Source organism: Syngnathus floridae, chromosome 3 (genome assembly GCF_059516105.1).
Source record: "Syngnathus floridae isolate MCC-2025c chromosome 3, RoL_Sflo_1.0, whole genome shotgun sequence".
Lineage (NCBI taxonomy): Eukaryota > Metazoa > Chordata > Actinopteri > Syngnathiformes > Syngnathidae > Syngnathus > Syngnathus floridae.
In genome coordinates this window covers 9,457,189-9,479,592 of record NC_142415.1, presented here as the reverse complement: position 1 = coordinate 9,479,592, position 22,404 = coordinate 9,457,189, and the positions used below count along the sequence as shown (strand labels likewise).

At 39.2% G+C, this 22,404-nt stretch overlaps 1 protein-coding gene across 1 annotated transcript in view; it reads left to right on the top strand.

Moving 5' to 3' along the window:
- Positions 1 to 9,140: 9,140 nt before the first annotated feature.
- Positions 9,141 to 22,404, top strand: part of luzp2 (leucine zipper protein 2) — a 96,808-nt gene continuing 83,544 nt past the window's right edge. Inside the window, exon 1 of the mRNA XM_088371522.1 lies at positions 9,141 to 9,374. Coding sequence (XP_088227648.1) covers positions 9,313 to 9,374 — 62 coding nt within the window. The 5' untranslated portion in view covers positions 9,141 to 9,312. The remainder of the gene's footprint in view (positions 9,375 to 22,404) is intronic.

Here is a 22,404-nt window from a genome sequence, read left to right as displayed (position 1 = left end):
CTCAGAAATCCATTTGCGTTGCTCTGAGTTGACCAACAAAAAAAAAACCACAAATTAAAAAAAACTACTGTATTTCTGCAATTTAGTTAATACATTTGTGTACGTCCATATAAATTAACATTTCACATTATCTTAAAAGAAAATCATCCACCTGTCACATGACATGTGAAGCTGCTATTTAAAAACACGTTTAGGAATACGTTATCATGATGCGAATTACAGGAACTGTCAAGTCAATGTTGATTTAACTACCAACATTCTCTGCTAACAGTTTTGTGGTATATCTTACTCTGCTTTCAAGCTTGGATCACCTGAAACAGTCAAAAATTCAGGTGAGGAAAAGCTGGAAAAACAACAACAAAAAGAACCAAAAGGTTTCAAGGCAGTTCAGCTGAGCCATTGTCATTGATAGAAGGATCTTGACCTCACTTGTCTGAATGGAATATTATATATCATTGATATCATTGGCTTGGCTGGCTGTGTGCTCATGATAATGTAAGAAGAGGCCCACACGGCTTGTAGATTTATGGTAATGAGCAATGAGCTACAGAAAACAAACACACGCCCATATTATTGATGCAGTAGGAATACACCGAGATGTTGTCTTGGGACCGTTGGACCTATTGCCGTGCCATTCAATACATCATTTCATCCATCGCAACATCACTTGAAGCTGGAAAAAAAAGCAGTTCTTTCCTGACCTGCATACAAACCATGTTACCTTTTGAATATGTTAAAAATCATTTGTCCAATACAATATGACTTCTACAATTGTACTCTTTCCCATTAAAGAGTATTATGACAGGGCACAGTGTGGGTCATAGCTGATTTGAATCATATAATACAATATGAATTGCAGAGTCGCCAAATTAAAATAATCCCAAAATAATCAATATCATATTTGTTTTTTGTGAGACTTGTATTTAAATGTGTCATTAACCAATTTCTAATTAAGTAGCCCCAATTGGTCGTTTCACCAAGATCTACGAAAAGTTGGAGGCATACGGAAAGCCCAAGACCTCCAAGACCTTGATTCCATTGATGGCCTTATTTAAAGGTCACAGTTTATACCATTCCTCCTAGAGATTTTAGCCGATAATTTAAAACCATAGGTGCTTCGTCGAAAATGTTCAAGATGAAGAGGAAAAGACAAGCTTTTGATTTTGTGGAATGCTGTTGCCGTAGCGATGCAGTGTTTCCCAACGTAACTCAAGAAAAATTAGGCTGATGGTTTTAACATATGTGAAGGCATGAAACTGCACACATATCATACATGCCAAATTAATATTCCTTGTTCATTGTGCTGGTTTTGTTGCGCTGACTATGGTATTTTAGCGAATAACTCCAGTTGAACATTCCCCCACTATCTGCCAAAGGAAACGGCCCAAATCTGCTAATACAAAGTCGTCCATGTTTAATTTCTTTTCAAATTGTGCCTCATTTTGGGCTTTTTGTAGAGGTCATATTTTATCAAGTTAGTATTTAATCTAATATACTTTCTTTTCCCAAAAGTCAGATTCCAATGTGGTAGTTCCTACTGTGCCAGTACCCCAACATGCCTGGGCCTCCGAGGGTCCTTTACAGCCACTCGCTGCTCTCATTCTGAAATTGTATTTGTGAGCCAGGCTTTCCGGACTTCCATCCCACTGTTAACATTCAGCAGGCCTAATTTACATAATAATCATCCCCACGCTGAGTGTCAATGAAAGTATCGAAGTTCCGGAGGAAAAGAACCTTTTTACGTGTGCATTGGACTGTGATAGTGTCTGATAAAAAATATTGTGATAATCGCCATGGTGGTGGACGCTTGTCTTTGCTGTCATGGGCCAAATAGCTACATGGTTTGGTTTGGTGATAAAATGTGACATTCACTCATTTTCATTGTGTGTGTGTGTGGGCGCAGCACTGGCTTTATGTAAGGTAATCTGTGCTGCAATAAGTGATGTTTGATTTACAGATAAGCACTAGATGACAACGTTAGCTTCTGAAATGCTGCATTGGATTGTTGATTTTGGAGAAGACATGTTTTAAGAGATCTGGCAATTGTTTTAAATTGAGAAATCATACAAATGTCTCCTTTGACTACGAACATTATATAGTAGCCTACTGTTGACGTTTATAATGAGCATCCGATTCAGTTGAGGAATTGCTGCAAGCTTGACACGACTTATTTTCTGTTTCTGGTAAACGGAACAAAAAAATACAATTTACTCTCCATTAATTTTCTTTGTCTCTCATTCATCTCTCATCTGTTATCATCATCTCTTGCTCACTCCCCATTGCCGTCCTTGCTTTTCTTAAGCCCATCTCCTGCTTACATGTCGTCTCTCCTTAATAGCTAACTTCTCCTTTTGTTTATTTAAATCTAACCTCACTCATCCCTGTGTTGGGAGTTTAAGATCAGGGGATGTTTGCGAATCATTGTCAATTTTTGGACATGTGAAGAACTTTGAGACTTGCTTGTGATTTAGGGCTATATAAATAAACTTGACTTGACTTGAGCCATTCCAGGCCAACTAAATGGTATGTCATATTTGATATTTTTTATTGTTATTCATCATTTATTTACTGAGCGCATGGTGGATGAGTAGTCAACACATGTTCCGCCTGAGGTTGAGAAGTTTGAATCTGACCTTTACATAAGACAACACACAAGACGGACACAGAACAACAAATCCCACAAATCCTCCCATAGTCATACACCACTACATGGAAATTGTTCTGAAACTATTTGTTTTGCATTGATCAGCAAAACTAGCAGAAATTGTTGTAATATGCATATATAGGTAGCATCCCTTTGTCTTTTTAATAATCTTCGTCAGCGTATATGAGCCATTATAGTGGGATATTTCGTCAGCAATACGACTCTAGTGAAAGCAGTAGTGGTCCAGTAAATGCACAATGCTGGAGAGGCATTATAAACACAGATGCTACAACAGCAATATTACTGGTTTGATCATAATGTATTTGTGCAGACCCTGACTGAACACTTAAAACACTCCCTCTGTTTTCACAGACTTTTTAACACCTTTGACTTTGACACTCATTTTGAAAAGTTAGTATGTTTTGGCTTGAAGACACTCGTGCAGTAACGGCCAAAGAAAATACTTCTATCCCATATAATGTATATAAAATAATCTTTCAGGGTGAGGTAGGGTGTGTCCTCAACAGCATTCAATCATAGGGAGAGTACATTAAGAAATAGTCACACCCCCATTCATACACTCAATCCATGGACAATTAGAGTCTTCAATAAACTACAGTTTATGGACTGTGGTGGGAGCTACTTTTATGGAAATAACCCATACAGCCTATGGAAGAACAAACAAAGTGTCACAGAAAGGACATAAGGGGAGAATTCAGTATGGAATCTGCTCATTTTGTTTGTCAATCCTTTAGACTGTGCAAGATGTTGGAAATGGACTGCACAGTAACTTTAATGAAAAACAGCATTGCTTGCTCCAGGTAGGTAGGGCTAAAAGGATGATGATATCCTCTATGTTCTTGCATCTTGGGGAGCTTAGGTCGCAAAGGTAAAGCCCTTCCTTTCCTTTTTTTCCACCTGAAGCGAACCGCACCAGAGTTCGTTTGGAAGCGAACAGAGACCACTTTAAAAAGTGGGTCTCAGTCCGTTTCTTTAATCCGCACCAGGATTCGTTTGCGTGTATTCACATCTGCACAAAAGGTCCGGACCAGCATTACAATCGAACCTTGGTCCGTTTAAAGTGGACCAAACAAGTCAGGTCTGAATACACCCTAAAATTTTGCCACTGGCCTCCTAACTGGACCTTGTCAGAGCAGATAACTCCAATTCTGACCTCCCTTCATGAGCCCTCAAGAGAGCTTAGAGTTATTTCAAGGTATGTCTATTTGTTTTCAAATTGTTAAATGGCCTCGCCCCAGCTTACTTCTCTGAGCTCTCCAGCCGCACGCTCCTGCACGGTGCTCCCGTTCTGCAGGACAGACTACTAGAAGTGCCGAGAATCAAGCAGAGCCTCAGAGGGGATCGAGCCTTTTCTGTTGCTGATCCTTCCCTCTGGAATGACCTCCCCTTAAATGTAAGGCAAGCACCACTCCAGTCTAGTTTTCATACTCATATGAAGACTCATTTTTATTCTTTGACTTTTGACTGACTTTTTTTCCCCCCTTGGTATCTTTGTGTGCAAAATGCACAAATACAGTTGTATTGTATTGAATTGTATTTATAAGGTGCACTTGTACCTGTAAATTGTTCCCGAGCCACTCATTTTCCATCAGTCCAGTCAGATGTTGCATTGTTGACAAAACCAAGTATGAATTAAATTACCTCTTGCAATAATAATGACAGGTTGGGGCAAGCTGTGTTGGCCCATTCAGATTACAGAGAGAAAGCAAACATTCCCCCACAAATTCTTGTCTACACAGAAAACAAGGTTCAGGCCTAATATGGATGTTCTTTGTGGTGCCTGGCTGGTAGCCTGCATCACAATCAAGTGAACAAAGCTGGATGACAATTATTAGGCGATGTTCCTGGTGGCCATGGCCTCCCTGTTTTCCCAAAACATAGTGTGTGCGCAGTGGAATTTGGCCATTTTTTTGTCTGAATTCTGACTTACTTTTTTTAGGGTCTATCATAGTAACCGTGATTGGCAGCTGGGTTAGAGGCTGTCGAGTCCTAGAGGCTCAAAGGCTCACTACATTTTGGCCGGCGGTTTACCACAGATGCTGGAACGTTCCCTCTTCGCCTGTCACATTTTGTTGGGCCTCCTCACATTTTCCCATTCTGTCATGACTTTTTGTAAATGATTCCTGGATGCTGGGCATCTTTGGAGCATTTATGCAGCTGACCTCCTGAATGGGGTGAGATTCAGTGGGGCACAATTATGCTGGATACTAATGTTTTTTTCTTTTTTTTCCCCTAAACATCTCATCAGGCATTGATGGCAATCATAGACTGTCACGTTTGCCCGTCCTATTTCCCCCTGCGTTCTTGAACTGCCGTCCCGTTTTGTCAGTAGAGGCCTGAAACGTGTCTGCCGTAGTAATTTTCACAAGGCTGTTTTTTTCCTTCAACAACGCAAAATCTTAGCTTGTATTCCATTATGGAAGCATGCCCTGCTTGCTGTGGTCTGATTGGTAGCGTGGGTGTCTTGCCAGTTCACTGCGTTATAAATGTGGGTGTCTTGGCACCTTGTTTCTCACTGTGGGTGTCTTGTATGTGGTGTGGGTTGACACATGATCTCCTTGGTATCTACTGCAACTGTATTTCCTGCATTGGTTTGAGCTGCTACTATCATCTTACTTCTTGGTCATGTCAACGTTTGATCCAAATAAAGAGGGGACCTTGATTTTTTTTTTTTCAAGTCATGTGAAGTTTATTGACATAGTCCTTAATCTCAGACTTGGTTCTTTTTAAATTTACAATTATTTATGGATTCAATCCAGCAGACAGCATTTCAGTTTGAAAAATTTGCACACAATATGCCACAAAATTGATCGAGTTTTTTTCCCCCCATTTTTTTCCATCTGACGATAAGAATCTCAGCATGAATACGAAGGTAAATGGAACAAATGAGCACAAGCTGTGCCTTTTATTTTTTGCACTTAGGATAAGAGTACTAAACAAGTGTAACTATGAACTATGAAGCCTGCAACAAAGTCTACTGGTGAAAATGCTCAAGCAGCGTGCCAATATGCCATAATCACATTAATTTGTGCATAATGAACTGCCTAAAACTTGCGCGATACAGCCAAGACTTCTCTTTCCTGTGTGCTCATGTTTATTTCCTCGTTCATGTTTTGAATGACACATGGGAAAATATGCAATGGAGTGGCGGCTATTGTCCCTTCATGTACAACCCCTCTGTAAACATATCGTGCATAATAGGCTCTGGAAATTTCATTGCTTGCTATCTTATCTCCTTCTTACATATTCATGGTCAGAAACATAGAAGAGGAATGAATTATATCTCCACGACAAACTGTACTCACTGGAATTGTCAACACAGCCAATATTTTGTCTCGTTCTTGGGGAAAATAAATTTTGACTTACACAGGCAACTGTCAATTAATATATCTGACTTTGGTTTCGTTGACTTGACTGCGTGTGTGTGTGTGTGTGTGTGTGTGTGTGTGTGTGTGTGTGTGTGTGTGTGTGTGTGTGTGTGGTAGGTAGGAAAAACAAGAAGATAAATAACTATGAAAAGTAATGACTTTACTTTGCACATCTTAATTGTGTTAGTTTTCTTTTTTCCCGACAAAACCAAATCGCTACGGTCTATTTACATAATTAATTTAATAACTTCAAAAAGCAAAATTTAATGGTGGAGAACAATGAACACATTTCCAACTACAGTATAATATGTTTGTTTACTTCACACCTTTGAGTTATGTTAATAATGTAGTGTCACTGCATTAGTCCAACACGTTGCAATGGTAGTAATAGTTTAATTTCAAATGTATCCACAAAGCTGAAGCTGCGTCGGTGCACTTATTTAAACTACTTCTGTCATTTTATTGTAGCTTGGCGAGCTACTTTTCTCTAGTGGGTAACTTCAGTGGATTTAAAATGCTTTTAATACAGAGTAACTTGGAGCTTGCCCTGCGGTTGGCTGGCAAACGGTTCAGCTTGTACTGCACCTCACGCCCACAGTTACCTGGAATAGGTTCCAGCATACCCACAACCCTTGTGAGGATAAGAAGATTACAGAAAATGGATGGATCGATCGCTTGTAGTTTATCTCACAACATTTCCTAAATACAGCGGTGTCTTGAGATATGAGTTTAATTTGTTCCTTGACTATGCTCATGACTCAGGTTCGAATCCAATTTCTGACCTGAGTTTCCTCGTGTTTACCCTTAATACTCGGAATTTGTCTCACTTTTTAAAAACATGCATGTTAGTTTAAGTCAGCACATTAATTTGCCCGTACGGGTAAATATGACTTTTTATTCGTGTGATGACTTGTCTTCAATGCACCCATGACCCTGAACAGGAGAAGCAGAAGAAACTGAAAAGTTTGAAGTGTTTGTCCAAGCAAACTTATAAAATACATAATACATACTGATGGTAATGCCTGAGAAAAATATTGCACAGTCATGATATGAATTCAAATGAAGTCGTGTACAAAATATACAAACCAATTGATGCGACACGCCGGCTTAGCTTTGGGGATTTGACTAAATGTAATCACACTTGATATCAGCAATTCATACTCATCCCCAATAATTATTCTTTACGATACTCATGAGGTTGGATTAGCTAGCACATTGGCAACTGCAAGCGTGCATCTTACGCAATATATTATTGAGGAGATTCGGGCGGTCTGTTAAGGACCCTCTCCACTGTAATCTGAGGCACACTGTGGTCCGGCCTACTCATTATAGCCGGTCACCATGGGTTTCCATGCATGAACTTCTAATTAAACCAGATAAATTGGTGGAAATCTTTCATTATGAACAGTAGCCTCCTACGAGGGCACAACAGACTGGAAATTCTATTAAATCTCTAATGGAAATGATTTATCATGCCCATGGTGTACGGTCTGTGACTTTCACCTTTTGTATGGGCTCTTTCGTATTCTGCATGTATTTCATGGTTTTTGGTCCTGCTTGCTTGAATCAACTCTCACCATGTTGTGTTTTTGTCCAGGCCAATTCTCATGAATGCAATATTTAATTTGAAATACACTCCAGAGGCAATTGAGGTTAGAGGTTGGGTAGAATACTCGCTACACATTTTGTCAAAGCTGATTTGTTTTGGAAAGAAAATATTCCTCACTAAAGCTTTCACTATGACCAGTGATGGGGGCCCCAACTGATTAATCGGCTGGCCGATTATTTCCTCTAAAACATCAGCCAAAATTATCAAAATATTTGCCCATTATTTTTACCTTTACGCATTTTATAGCAGTTGTACACAAGTAACGCTGGTAATATGTACCGTATTTTTCGGACTGTAAGCCGCTACTTTTTGCACAAGCTCTGAATCCTGTGTGACTTCTCATTGGATTTTTCATGATTTTTATGATAGTGTATGATTTGTGTGCCTATTCTCTTAAATATGAAAATCAAATATTAACACACCTTATAGTCCAGTCCATCTGCGCGTTACTGACTACGTCTTGTTTGCCGCCCGTCCTGACCACCTGTCCGTTACTGACCACGTCTTACCTGTCCTGAACGCCCGCTCGTCTCCGCTACGCTCTGCCCTGCTGCATGCTTGCTCTGCTGTCTTTCCCACCAGCCACAAAATCCATATTGGTCGGGTACAAATATTAACTTTTGACAAACGTTAGGTACACCAATTAATTAGCTATCTAAAAGACTGTGATGTTTCCCTCTTGTGTCAATCTAAAATGGAAAAGGAATAAAACTATGACACAACATTTTTATCTCGTCCAATACGAATCACATTCAGTTTGTCAAGTCGGATGCTGTGATTTAAAACCAAATGTCATTCAAGGTATTTTATAGTATGGAAAAATCTCATTTACATGCTGAAATATTTGCAGAAGAGGTTTTAATGAATTGTTACAAGTCATTGTAACAATATCCCCCTCCCCGTTTAGTTTTTAACCAGAATCGATTTGTTTTGCAGAAAAGGAAACATTTGTAAATACTATTTCAAGAGTTTTAAGATGCAATGATTGAGCTTTGGCAGAGATCTGCTCTCTGAGTGCTCTTGTTTTAATTACTTGGACTTTTTATTACTTTGGCATACAGGGTAGCATCACTTTGCTTTGCATCATCATATTTTCACTTTTATGAAATGCAAAACCTTGCATTGCCATAGACGATTACATTCTGTTTAAATCTGTTCACATCAGTTCTCAGGACTGTCAATTCAAATGTAGCCAGAATCCGATGGCTACTGTCAGCACTCTCAGTATGCTGCGTTCTACGTCTCACACATTGCAGGTAGTAAACAGACAGTGTGGACTGAATGGGGTACCATAGTACTGGAGGAGCAACTAGCAGCCACACATTGGCAAAGATGCCTCACACCAGTCGCAGAAGCTGCGCGGGTACTGACATCATATATCTCCTCCACATCTTGCTCTCTTGATATCAAGCCACACCCGCTCCTTTTCATCAGCAAGTCCGTCCGTGTCTCTGTGTTATTTAAAACCCAATATCCCCCCCTCGCACAGCCACTGTGTTGCATCTGTCTGCCTCTCCGCATGCGTGAGTGTGTGCGCGAGGGGGTGCGCGTGTGTGTGCGAGGGTGCACTAAAATCCCAAGCAGCCAGTGGGAAGAGAGTGAGGAGAGAGACGCAGGGGAAAGGCTAAAAGCATCTGAGACGGCGGAAAGAACAGGAGTGTGGTTCAGCTATGAAATCCATCCAGGCTTTTTGCATGCTGCTTCTCTGTCCAGCTTTGAGTCTCAACACCAGGTAGGCACTGGATGTTGTTTTTATCCAACCAGCTACAGACACTCTGAAACAAACCAAAGGAGGGATGTACAACATTAGATTAGTAATCTAAGCCTCTGTCCTGCCCTCTTTCATACAAGATTTTAAACCTTGTCCTGGCAGGGACTCACTGTGACTGTACAGTATTTGGCATGTTGATTCAAGAAACTCAAGGACTTAAGCGAGGGAAAAAAAGAGATAATCTGAGCTATTATCTTCCTCAGTTCTAGGTCGGCACGGAGACAGTTGTCCCATTGTGTGTGCAATTCTCTGTATGCCTGCCGGGGTGGTGGTGGGGGTGATCACGGTGCTTTTTGGGACTTTTGCTGCATGCTGGTTTAAGAGCGAGCAAGTTGAAATCAGGTGAAAAGAGAGGTTGAAGCCACCGTGCTGCAAAGCGCATGTGTTGCGCGTGTGTGTGTGTGTACGTGTGTGTGTGTACGTGCGTGTGTGTGTGTTTGATGTGATGTCTTTGCATTTAGAAGGAAGACAGGTCATAAGAAAGAAGAATGGCCGAGAGAGATGTAGGATTTGCAGAGTTCTGACGATACATGAAATCCTTGAAAGATCATCATTTCAGCGCCTGTACTGTCTTAACAAGAGTCGTGAGGGGAAATTCAAGGCTTTGATGATACCCTGGAGATTCGGATACAGAAACACATGCATTATATTTACGTAAAAATATTAAATAATACAACTTGCCATTCCTGCTCACGAGTGACTAAAATGGCTTAATTCTGTTTTCATATTTTCTTTGGGAACAATGTAAATGACAGAAATATTTTTTTTTGAGGGGGGGGGGTTATTGATAATATGCCAAACTATTTTGACCCTTTAGCAAATCCTAATATCCATTTCCAACATTAACATCACAGAGATGAACTAATGATGCATGGCTTCTATTACTCCAGGCTGTATTATTGTATAGCAATAGAGCAATAAACAAATGTGTCCTCTTATTGCTTGTAATAAGTCTATTTCTAATGTAATGGTAATGTTTACCCTAGCTAAATAGGATTGTTTGCAACACATGACACATCTTTGTAATCCTGTTAATATGATCTTGTTGGAAACAATTGGTTGTTTCTAATTTAATGATATCTTTCGCTCACTATTATTTCATTCAGATGTATTTTTGAGGACATACATAGCTTCTTTTTAAAAAATATACTTGAGACTTTGGTTGTGAATAGGAGTAAGCAGACATTGCAAGCTACCTCTTTAAATATATTCAAACTTATCTTCTACTTTGACAACATATAATGGGCATATACATATATACCATGGTGAGAAAGAAACAACAAAAAACTCAAAGATGAAGTTTCAAGATGAAAGTGGTATCTCATCAGTGACCTAAACAACCATTAGTACAGTAATAAATAGATGCCAGTCATGAAAAAAGAAAAGTTCATCGACAAATTGTGACTCTATCTGAACAAGTTTTTTAGGATGTGTTAATGACAGAGGCTTAAGTCATTTGTGAATTAGACACGTGTTTTGGCGTAGTGTATGTGACCACGTGGCCATGTAATTTGAACGAGCATTTGTCTACGTGACGTGTTTGAATAGCTTCTTTGTGACATGTATTGAGGCTAACTATTGTATCTAGAAGAAAAGCCCCAAGGAGTACTTGGTGTCATTTATTACTGTTGTGGTTTTATCAGACAAATATTGACCACTGAACTGCTGTGTAGTTAATTCAAAACACGTTCATTTTTATTATGCTCTATTATCGCCCCCCTGCTGCTATTGGTGACAGTTTATGCTCACACAATCTAATATGTTAATTAGTTCTTAGAAGCGTAAATGAATTAACTGCAGATTTTCATGATGTGACACAATTGCAATTTATCACGAACTGTATTTTTTTTATATTGTTCAAATCCAACCAAAACATATTAAAGTGGGATTTCATTTTCGTCGGATGGCACTGATATTCTGCTCCACTGCGGCATAGTACTGTAACATCGAACATTACTGAATGTAAGGCGGACAAGAGCAAAATGAATTGTGACCTGTGCTGCCGAGGCTAGGTAGAATCTGCCTCGCTTTGTTAGACTCACAATCATCACATCAGTGGTCTGTGAATGAATCCCTTATGTATGTTGAGTGCAACGTCCAACAAGGTATGTCCGCCCTGATATAATGGCCTTGTATAATGAATGCATTAGTTCTCTGGATTGAACAGTAATCTATAATGATGTCCATAGTAGTTATCATAATCAAAATAGTATGGATGGTAATGAAAAATGTATACCTGCCAGCTTTTGTCTGCATCTGACCAGCGATGCCAGTTCTAATGAGAGTGTGATCAAAAGGGTGTGACTTTAATGAATTGAGTGGGAAACTCCAGCCGCAGAATGATAGTGCAAGGTGTGTGCCATTGCAGAAATCAATTGGTACTTAAGCAGGACACTAGGCTGCATTGACACCAGCCCTGTGAGATATGACTGTCTATCTCCAGGTCAGGGTTGTGAGGTGAAGAAAGTACTTCTGTATGTATTAGACTATTTTTTTTTCAAACTGCACAGATCAAACAGTCACACCTTTTTACACTTTCAAGAATCATCTTTCAGGGTTTCTCTTTAAACATTTTGACACACTTCCTTGACATCATCTTTGACTTCTCTTGCATCAGCAGGCTCCTCTAAGAAGAGGCTGCTCTTTGCTGGCACTCCACAATATCCAAAATGTTAGATTGTTTTACATGTCACATGGAAGGGCAAGTGAGAGTCTCGGATTTCTGATTGAGTACAGACATCTAACTGTTATATCAAGTGGTCTTTTTTTACATCAAATAAAACTGGTGGAGTGCCAACCACTTGAACAAGATGTTTAACAAGAAAATGATTGGTCTCTCTAACTGACTTTCACATCCAATTTACTACAAAAAAATGATGTGGTAAAACAAATTCACATCTATCCATCCATCCACTGTCAGAACTGCTTCCCCTCACAAGGGTCGCAGACACGCTGGAGCCTATCCCAGCTGACTTTGGGGAGTAGGCAGGGGACACCCTGAGCTGGTCGCCAGCCAATCGCAGGGCACACATAGATAAACAACAATCCGCCCTCAAATAACACCTACGGACGATTTGATGTTCTTGTGGATGAAGCAGTTCAGAAGATGGATGGATGGATGGATGGATGGATGGATGGATGGATGGATGGATGGATGGATGGATGGATGGATGGATGGATGATTGATCAATTGATTGATTGATTGATATACGATATTCCATTTCCTCTGTAAAGAACAACAACCTAAATCTATATATGGGTTGTAGGCAGAAGTCAGGACACACCACGTTGCTTTTCGCTGTTATGAGTTTCAAATGTATGTTAATCTTTGTCAGAATAATGAATTTATCGATCTGTAGCAATAAATGTCTGTATGAAACTGAATTGTATTTTGCATTTTGTATTTGTATTATTGTATTTAGGGGAGATGTAGTGCAACAACATGCAAGCAACATCATTTTTAAACATTAATAGTTAATCGACATCTTGTTTCATTTTGTACTTTTAAAAAAGATGGTTGTTAAAGTAACATTGTTGTAAAAGATGCAAATCTGTCAAAATTGGTCCTTGATTTGATTGAGTATAGTCAAGCTCAATTCAGACCTAAGCACTAACCAAAGAAAAATAACAATCTACATATACAACGAGTTACTGCAACATGTTCACAAACATAATCAGGGTGTTTGGTGAGTGAAGGTAAATAGCCTTGCACCCTTAAGCATTATTGAACCTTTGTGTGATGGACTGCTTTGCACATATCTCAGCCAGAGCTCACAGAAGTTTTGCTCATTTGACAGAGGCTTAGCTGGGACGCACATTTTCGGAATAATTACACACTTAGTAAAACCAATATCATAAACATTTTTAGCTACAAAGACACTGGAAACTTGGAATATCTAAACATGCCTCTTTCAAAAAAACAAAGGTCAAAGTTACGAGGTTACTTGGTTACTCATCTAAATATTTATAGCACTATTTATTCCACCAAGGGTTCAGAAAAGGAGCAAACAAAGATGCCCTTTTTTACCTTTTCATTGTTCTATGTTCCAGGTTTCCTGTGTGCAGTTTGCATGTTCTTCCCGTGCCTGCATGGGTTTCCTCCTGTCCCCTGGTTTCCTCATGCATGGTGTACTCCAAATTGCTCTTTGGTGTGACTGTGAATGGTCGTTTGTCTGTGTGTGCCCTGTCAGTGGCTGGCAACCAGTTCAGGGTGTCTCCCGCCTACTGACCAAAGTCAGCTGGGTTGGGCTCCAGCACCCCCGCAAGCCTCATGAGGAAAAGCGGTACAGAAAATGAATGGACGGATTATTAATATTATTATTATTTCAACCTTGATATCGTGGGTCACAAATCTCACTTGATCTTGTTTTTGCTGTTTCCTTAAATCAAGCATTCTCCATAAGGTAAAAGGTTATCAGTGACAGTTAATTGGCCAGTGAATCTTGGTCAGACCATTCATTAAGTTGTTGTTCGTAGAGGTGAAATTTCCAAAGGTCACTGACTGATGGTTAGAAAGCAAAAGTAAGTGTATACACACCTCAAGAACAAATGTTATGTCATTCCTGAGGCTTTATTGAGGGAATATTATGTGAAGTTATTCATAAAAAAAGTTTTTTCTGCACCCAATCAACAAAATGACACGTCTGAGTTGATGGTTGTGACCTTTTTGTTTTGTTGTGTCATCACGACATAAATGTAATTGAGCTTTCCTGTTTGCTCTTCTCCTACCTTGTAAGAGGCAAACCTTGACATTGGACAGCCTTGTATTCATGGGCACTTTTCTCTCTTCATGTTTGGAGATGGCTACGTCTAAGTTCAAATGGCAGTGTAAATGAAAAAAAATCTAATCATTGCATGGGCCCAATGGGAGCAATGTGATGGGCTCTGACAGTCTCAAGGCTCCTTCTAATGAGGCACTTAAAATTACCAGATATCATGCAGGTTTTATACCCAACAAAGGCTTACTTGTTTCCATCTCATAACATGGAAATATTTTAATATTCCTTTTTCACTTTCTAATGATCAATTGTTGTTTTTAAAGAGAGATTTGATTCTGGTTAGATGCTTTGCCATACTTCTCACATCTTAAACTGTAATTTATGTAGAGTACTGCAAAACAAGTCTATTTGAGCCCACTCGGAAGACAACATAAATAAATAATAAAGACATAATAACGATAAGAATTGTTTGACCTTCTGCCCTCTGGGAAGAGGTACAGGAGCCTGCGCTCCCGCACCACCAGACTCGCCAACAGCTTCTTTCTCCAGGCTGTTAGGACCCTGAACTCGCTACCCCCTTCTGCGTAGCATGCGGCACTGTTGCGCTATTTTCTGGAATGTCTGCTGTACGCTCACTTGCTCCTTTTTTGCTCCTCTTATTTATTTATTTGTTGTGTTATTTATTCATTATTTATTCAGCACGCTGTTGTTTACTCGTTACTTGATTGTCTATTGTGAGCCGTGTCTTGTCACCGTGGGATAGCGGGGAACGAAATTTCGGTTTCTTTGTGTGTCTTTGGCATGTGGAGAAATTGACAATAAAGCTGACTTTGACTTTGACTTTGACTTTGAAAAGAGTAATGTATTCAAGGTGATTTTTCAAAATTGGAGTGACATTTACTTAAAGAAAAAGAAAATCCATGAATTGAAAGCAACTTTTACAAAGGTAGCTTTTGAGTAAATGTTACTCGCCAAATGGACTGAAGATCATTGTTATTTGGTTCTGATAAACACCAATTCTAAAATCTGGACTGACTCATATGCTACTTTCTTATGTAGCATAGGAAGCAGAAAATGAAAGAGCCTTTCACACACATTGTCAAATACAATTCATCATTTGGTAAGAGGGAAAAGGTCCTTTCTAAAACCATGGGTTCCCCATCCTCCAGCAAAGTTGCCATCTGCCCTGCCATTCTCAAATGGTTACTACAAAATAGATATACAAGCTATTTTGAAAAGGAAAAATAAACATATGCAGTTTTTTCATTTAAATCATTTCCATTTCCATCTTATCCCACACACAATGTTCCTGTTCATTGTGCTTCTTCCTCCCTACAATTTTTTAAAGCCCATCTAAGGAACTTTGATGTGGATCTTTATTGCAGCTTCAACCGGCGCTTGATTGTACTGCTTTGGTGCTGTCACTACACATAGTGTTGTGCTGTCAAAATTGCTGTTGTAATTGGCAGAGACTTAATTGCTCTGTCCCTCTAAACACTGATGCTTGTGTTCTCAGAAATGAGTCATTACTGGAGGGCCTGGCTCTTTGTTTTACACTGTAGTGCAAGACGTATAACTACAATAAACAAAAGCTTGCACCATTCCTTGTCATAATGGCAGCAAATATGAACTGACTTGGTTGTTTTCTGCGTATTGTTGCACTGCGGCTTGGGGTCAATTTGTTTTGAAGCTAAAGCAGCACGCTTGAGTGGTGTTTGGATCTTGTCACATCTGATCAATGGGTATAAATGTGACGCTCAGGGCCTTTCAAAGGTTCTTCAGTGTGGATGTTGGTCGTGGCATAAGATTTGAGGCAGTGTCATCGTATTGCACGCTCTATATGATTCCTCAGCATCTGACACAGACATCCACTGATCATTCAATACAGCTCAACCAGGAGCTGTTTTTTTATTTTTAGCGTTCAACATTTATTTTAGCGATAAGCCCTGCACCCCCAAGATAAGTACCGTCTAATTGGTTTACATCTCCGTAAATGCATGAGACCTTGAAAACATTTCAAATTCAAGGTAGTAATGAAATTATGAACAGGGATGTGAATTTAAAGTTAATTTTCTATGGGTTGTCTATCTATGACCTCTGCAAGGATTTCCCAAGTAGAAGCATGATCTCTCTTGGCACTCAAGGGTGCCACACGGCAACCTGGTTAGGAATCACTGCACTACACAGTGTTGAAATATCCATCACACTGATAGCATACAATATTTCCTTGTATTCTCTTTTTCCCTTGCCTTCCAGCAGCAACGATTCTCACCTTTTCATCAAGTGAACAGTGTGAACAGACAATTTTTTTCACTCGCAGCATGTTCGACATTCATTGCTGCTCAGGGTTCATGTTCTCTTCTATTGAAGATCTGCTCTGCAACATTGTACATAGCTCAAGACTCAAGTAATTGCGCTGTAAATATTAGATTTTTTCGCAATTTTCATCTTTTGAGATTTGACTTCCACTTATGTGATCATGATGTTGCCATTGGCTGTGTCCATTCACCAGTTTTGTTCTTTTCTACCATCTCTAAACCCACAATTCGTTGACTATCGTCGGAACCTTGCTCAGCCAAATTTTCTACAAACTGACTGAGAACCCAGAAGATGAAGATGTTTATTTTTGGCATGCACAAAAAAGGCTTATAAATTATACAGGTATACATAAAACGCTATGATCATGGAAGACAACGCTATACCTCTGTTGTTCATCCCTTTCATTATTTATTTTGCCAAAGCATTTGTCTCTTCCCTGCTTCTTCACACTGCTGTTGTATTCATTTTTCCAATTATCTACTTTAATACTGAGTTGATGTATATCTTCGTATTTCAAAGACAGAAATCCCCAGATGAGTGCCACACAGTTAAGTCAAGTCAAGTCAAGTTTATTAGTATAGCCCTATATCACAAACAGTCTCAAAGGGCTTCACATAGACAAAAATTGACAATTATTCTCAAAGCATCCCCTGCTCCCAAAAGGGCAAGGAAAAACTCAAAAAAACCCTGCCAGGGGAAAATGAGAAACCTTGAGAAGGGACCACAGATGGAAGGAGCCCCCTTTCAGGATCACCAGGTTAGCTCTACGACAAATCAAAATTCAGAATTGAAATGAATGTCAACTGAGAGTAATTATTCTACATTTGCTAAATTATTGCATGCTTTCATCACTTTAGAATGACCAGCTAAGGTAAAGAAAACTATTGTGTTGAGACTTGGCATGAGAAACTTTGTTCTGCATTCGACAACTCGTCAGGAACATGTTTCAAATCTCTGATACATCTTTTTTGTTTGGGGGGTGGCTGTTATGTTAATTAGATAAATCATTTAGTGCATTGCACTAAATTAAGCAAACTGAGAAACTGAGGCTTAATGTTTGTTGAGAGCAGCAATTAAATGATTGCCTGAGTCTAGGAAGGTAAGTCAACAAAAGGAGAGTTGGTCACCTGTTTAATTAACACTTTGTTCCACACATAAACCAGATACTGGCTGTGAGGTAGGTGACACAAAGGTAATAAGAATACAATCAATATTTAGACAAAGCCTATCAAGTTTAAGAATGTTTTCTGAAAATAATCAAACCAAACTGGGCCCATTTTTGTTCGGTAACCAGAGATTGCTCTCTTGTTCAATTTTTCAGAAAGCAAAGTATAGCTTTCTTATCATCAAGGCTATGTAAACATGAATCCTTTATCAGTCGCGAACACACCTCCTCAAAGGTGTCTGGTGGTTTTCCGTTATTTTTTTATCATATAATTTCCTGAGCATATTCTGGTGTCAAGATCCATTTTCGAGGACAACCCCAAGTCCCAGATGTCCCTTATCATCCTGTTCATTCAGTGTTTTACCAAGTCACCTGATGGATGTGTCCGTTACTTGGTGTACACTAGAGTATGTACAAGGAGAACAATTTCCATTGGGTCCTTTGCGTTTAGAACAACGTTCTATACTGCTCAAATGTTTTGGTTGTAATTTTTAGCATTCAGTGCCACTTCTGAACTGATACTTATCTCAAGGACTTTACTCAAAGGAGCAAATATATAGTACACTGCTTAGAGGCACTTATAGAATGAATGGCAACACTCATGTTGAAATTTGTTTTCATTGGACATTTATTGCATCACATTTTGAACATGCTGCCGTTTTTATAGATTGGCGAATCTCCAACATATAAAATAAAACAGTAAAAGTACCATTCCAGGGAGATTATACTGACCTGGAGATAGTGCTCTGGGAATAATGCTTTTGGGATTAAGGCTGTTTTGTCACTTGCCAATCAATCGCTAGTGCCGTGTGGTACCAAATGGAAACCCACTCAAGCAGTTCACCTTCTTGCTCATTGCATCTCTCTCATCAATCTCTGTGTCTTCAGCTTTTAATTCTGTATTCCAGCGATGACTAGAGTGCCAAGATAAAACTGTGTAACATACAGAATGCAACCCTGCTTTGTTTGGGTGTGCATGTACCGTATGTGCAATGAACCTCAATGTTGGATTCAAAAGGGATCACTCGAGAGTGTTACGTTATCAAAGTTCACCATTCTGGTTTGCCTGTCTGTCAGATGTCTTGCTTGGCTGAGTTCTACACAGTGATGGTGTTGACAAAATGACAGGAAAGGAGCAGTCTACAGTGAATATTAATGTCGCACCAAAACATTGTTTCCCCGCAAATGCTTGTGCACCTACCCCACACCCACAGAAAATAAGAACAAGAAAGCAGTAGAAAAACAAGCACTACAAATGATATATGAAACAATTTTCACTTGCACAAAGCTTCGAGGGTCACATGCGTGCTAGTCATCATACAGTCTGAGGTCTTATGCACATGAGATATTCTCCCACCAAGGGTGAAATTACATCCCGACTGCAAATTATACAAACAATTAAACTTCAAGATGCTCCTTGGCTACCTCTCGATCTACTAACAGTGTGGAGAGCTTGCATGTCTGTCATGTTTTTTTGTGCTTCTAGAGCTTCGCTTCAACCTGCTTACAGTCCTTCTGTTGAAGATTGTTTGCATTTGGGTAGTAGGGCTGCCGCCAGGGAAGTATTTCACCACTCGAATGCTGCAAATGTTAGTCAGTCACGGGCCCTTGGACTTGTCATCAATTTTCTTGCAATTACAATGCCACTGCTGGGAAGCATTCAAATATTTCTCCAATCTTACAATTTGTCCTCACACTGGACCCTTTTTATGCTGGTTAAATTGGAGGATGCCTGGGGAGTTTTTGTTAAAAATACCAATATATTACTGACTCACATCAAACATCTGCATCTTATCGCAAGTGTTAAGTTATAGAAAACATCCCCGGTTGTATATTTTTTCAAATTAGCATTTGATGACAAAAGTCTGGATTAACCCTGATTTAATGAGCGTTAAGAAATTCCCTAGAGGATGAATTTGGGGTTTGGGGATTACTGACTTCCATAATATTGTTAAGACGGAGCATTTCTGTTCTAAATCTATTAAAATGTGTGCACAGCCTTATACACGAGGGAATTTTGATTTTATTGACGAGCAGGAAGACAAGAACAGATCTATTGTACCGATGCAAATAGACATAACTGCTGAGTCCAAAATGGAAAGAATCTTGGGAGTCGTCATAATAATTCCATGCAAAACTGGGGTAAACAATTTAAGAAGACAGTCTTTCCCAATTCAGTCAATGTTGTGACCACTGAGCAGAAAACAGATTTTCAGGGTAACAAACTTTTTTTTGCCATTACTTATATTTTCGTATTGCTTTTGAGGAATCCAATTCGAACAGCAATTCAATATTTGCATGCTCACTGAAACCTTTTTAGAAAAACAAGCCATGCATTCTGTGCATTTTCTTGATAATATGACACATTGACACATGTAAATTTTATTTAGCACGTGTGTTTTATTCATTATTTACTTAGTAGCCGACACATATTTTGAATATATCAAACCACATTCAAGATCGAAAAGTAACCAAAAACAAAAGTCTAGTGCGGATATTTGTACAGGCAGTGAACAGAAACAGAAACTATTATAACTCACCATCAGCAGTGTTCTGGCGGGTCCATGACCATTATACAGTAGACCATGAAGGTAACTGACCTGATGTTATCTTGTCACAATTAAGTCAATGTACCATCGGAGTGTTTACATATTTGTTTTCAAGGCATTTTTACGATTACAAATCAGTTAACACTGCGTAAACATGGAAACCCGGACTCGGACGTGATGTCGGAAAATAAATTCTATGTCTTCATTTAAAATATATTCAATGACAAAATAAATTAAACAGGGCTGCACGGTGGGGCACTGTTTAGCTGTCCGCCTCAGAGTGTAGAGGGTGCGTGTTCGATTCCACCTCTGGGCCTTTCTGTGTGTGGAATTTACATATTGTCCCCATGCCTGCGTTGGTTACTATCCCCGGGCACTCCAGTTTCCTCCCACATCACAAAAATATGCATGGTAGGCTGATTGAGCACTCCAAATTGCCCGTAGGTGTGAGTGCAAGTGTGGATGGTTATTCGTCTCGGTGTGCCCTGAGATTGGCTGACAACCGGTTCAGGGTGTTCAGGGTGTCCCCCGCCTACTGCCCGATGCCTGCGACCCCTGTGGGGACAAGCGGTACAGAAAATGGATGGATGGATTAAATTAAACATTGTAGTAGAACTTTAACAATGAGTCATACAGTGTTGGTTTGCTCTTTTCTTCTTTGTTGTAGTTCACTTTAATTTAGAATAGACAGTAACAAAGGTCATGGTATGTGCTTTATTCTAAGTGAAATTCAGAATATAGAATGGACTTGTTTAAAAAAACATGAATGATCCTCTTTGTGCATACGGTTTTGTCTCTCCCTCACCTTTTCCATTCCACACAAAAGGTCTGCGGAGTCGTCCGCTCTGGGGATTGACCAAAAATGATCAGAATCCCCTCTCACTATTTTTCTTCTAACGCTACCAGATATTAAGGAATGTCCTTCAAAACCCAAACTGTACTCAGATGTAGGTTTTTTTTTTGTTATTGAAAATCCATCCATCATTCTGGTTTCAATTATTGCATATCATTTTTGTAACCGCTGAAATAAATCCCACCAGTGAACATTCTGCAGCGACAAATCCACTCATTTTGTGGTTCTCTACCTCCAACTTTACATCCCATGAGTCTGTCAAAGCTTACGTAATATGTTACACAACTAATTTATCCAACACCTCCAAGCTTGAGTTAACAACAGGTTCTTCCGAATATAGCACTCGGCTGTGTAACGAGCAGAATCCTTTTACTTAAATGCATAGGACTAATAACGCATAATGACTTTCAACCTAACCGGATTACCAGTGATTTTATTCTCTTGAAAATGTGTTGAATTCCCTTTCCATATAAATACCCTTTATATACAAGCTTTTAAGCAAGTTGATCTCTCTGTTGCCAATTTGTGTTATTAGAATGGAGATGGAATACTAACATACTAGGTAGGATGTTGGTGCAAAGAAGGAGAATGCGGCATCTCATTGTATAGCTGAATTAATGTCCCAGACAAACAAGTTAACACAGCCAGGAATTACTCAGGATTGGCGAACACAATTAATTAGAAGACTTAATTGAAAAGTTACATTGGAATGAAAGAGTAACTGAATAGGCAACCAAGACAAATAAATCTAGTCTAGTAAAGTCATCATTAAATTCCAAGTTATGACCCACTGACAATATTTGTGACTTGGCTGCGACTTCATGCTATCAAGCTTCCACCAGTGGACAATATTTGGAAAGATCTATAAAATGCGAGGGCATTCGTGTAAAACTAAACGATCACTCGACTGCCAAGTTGTAACCTAGTTCTAATTTCAGATTTTTTTTCTTCGCTACTGCTAGGATTTTACATTTTGGGTACATTTTCATCTACAGCTCCAGAAATACAGGCTTCATAAATTCATTATGTCTGAAGCATTCAGCTACAAAAAGCATAAAAAAGTTCTTTGAACATAAAACAAAATGTGAAGTCAAAACAAATGGCCGGATAAGTCAATTCAGACTGTGTTTGAGCTGCACCAAAGATATCTATCTTTGTCAACCTTGAACTTGTTTTTTTCTTCAATATTGTGTGCAAATGTGTGTCTTGATAAACAGCACCTCAACAGTAATTCGGCTTTTTGAAGTCCTAAATTACTGTTGTTTTAGTCACAGCAATTTTTATTTTACATAACCAAATTAAAATACATAATGTGAAATTCATTCTTGACACATCTTCCTACTAATCTTGGCCACACATTACATTCGCCATGTTCGGTTCCAACAAA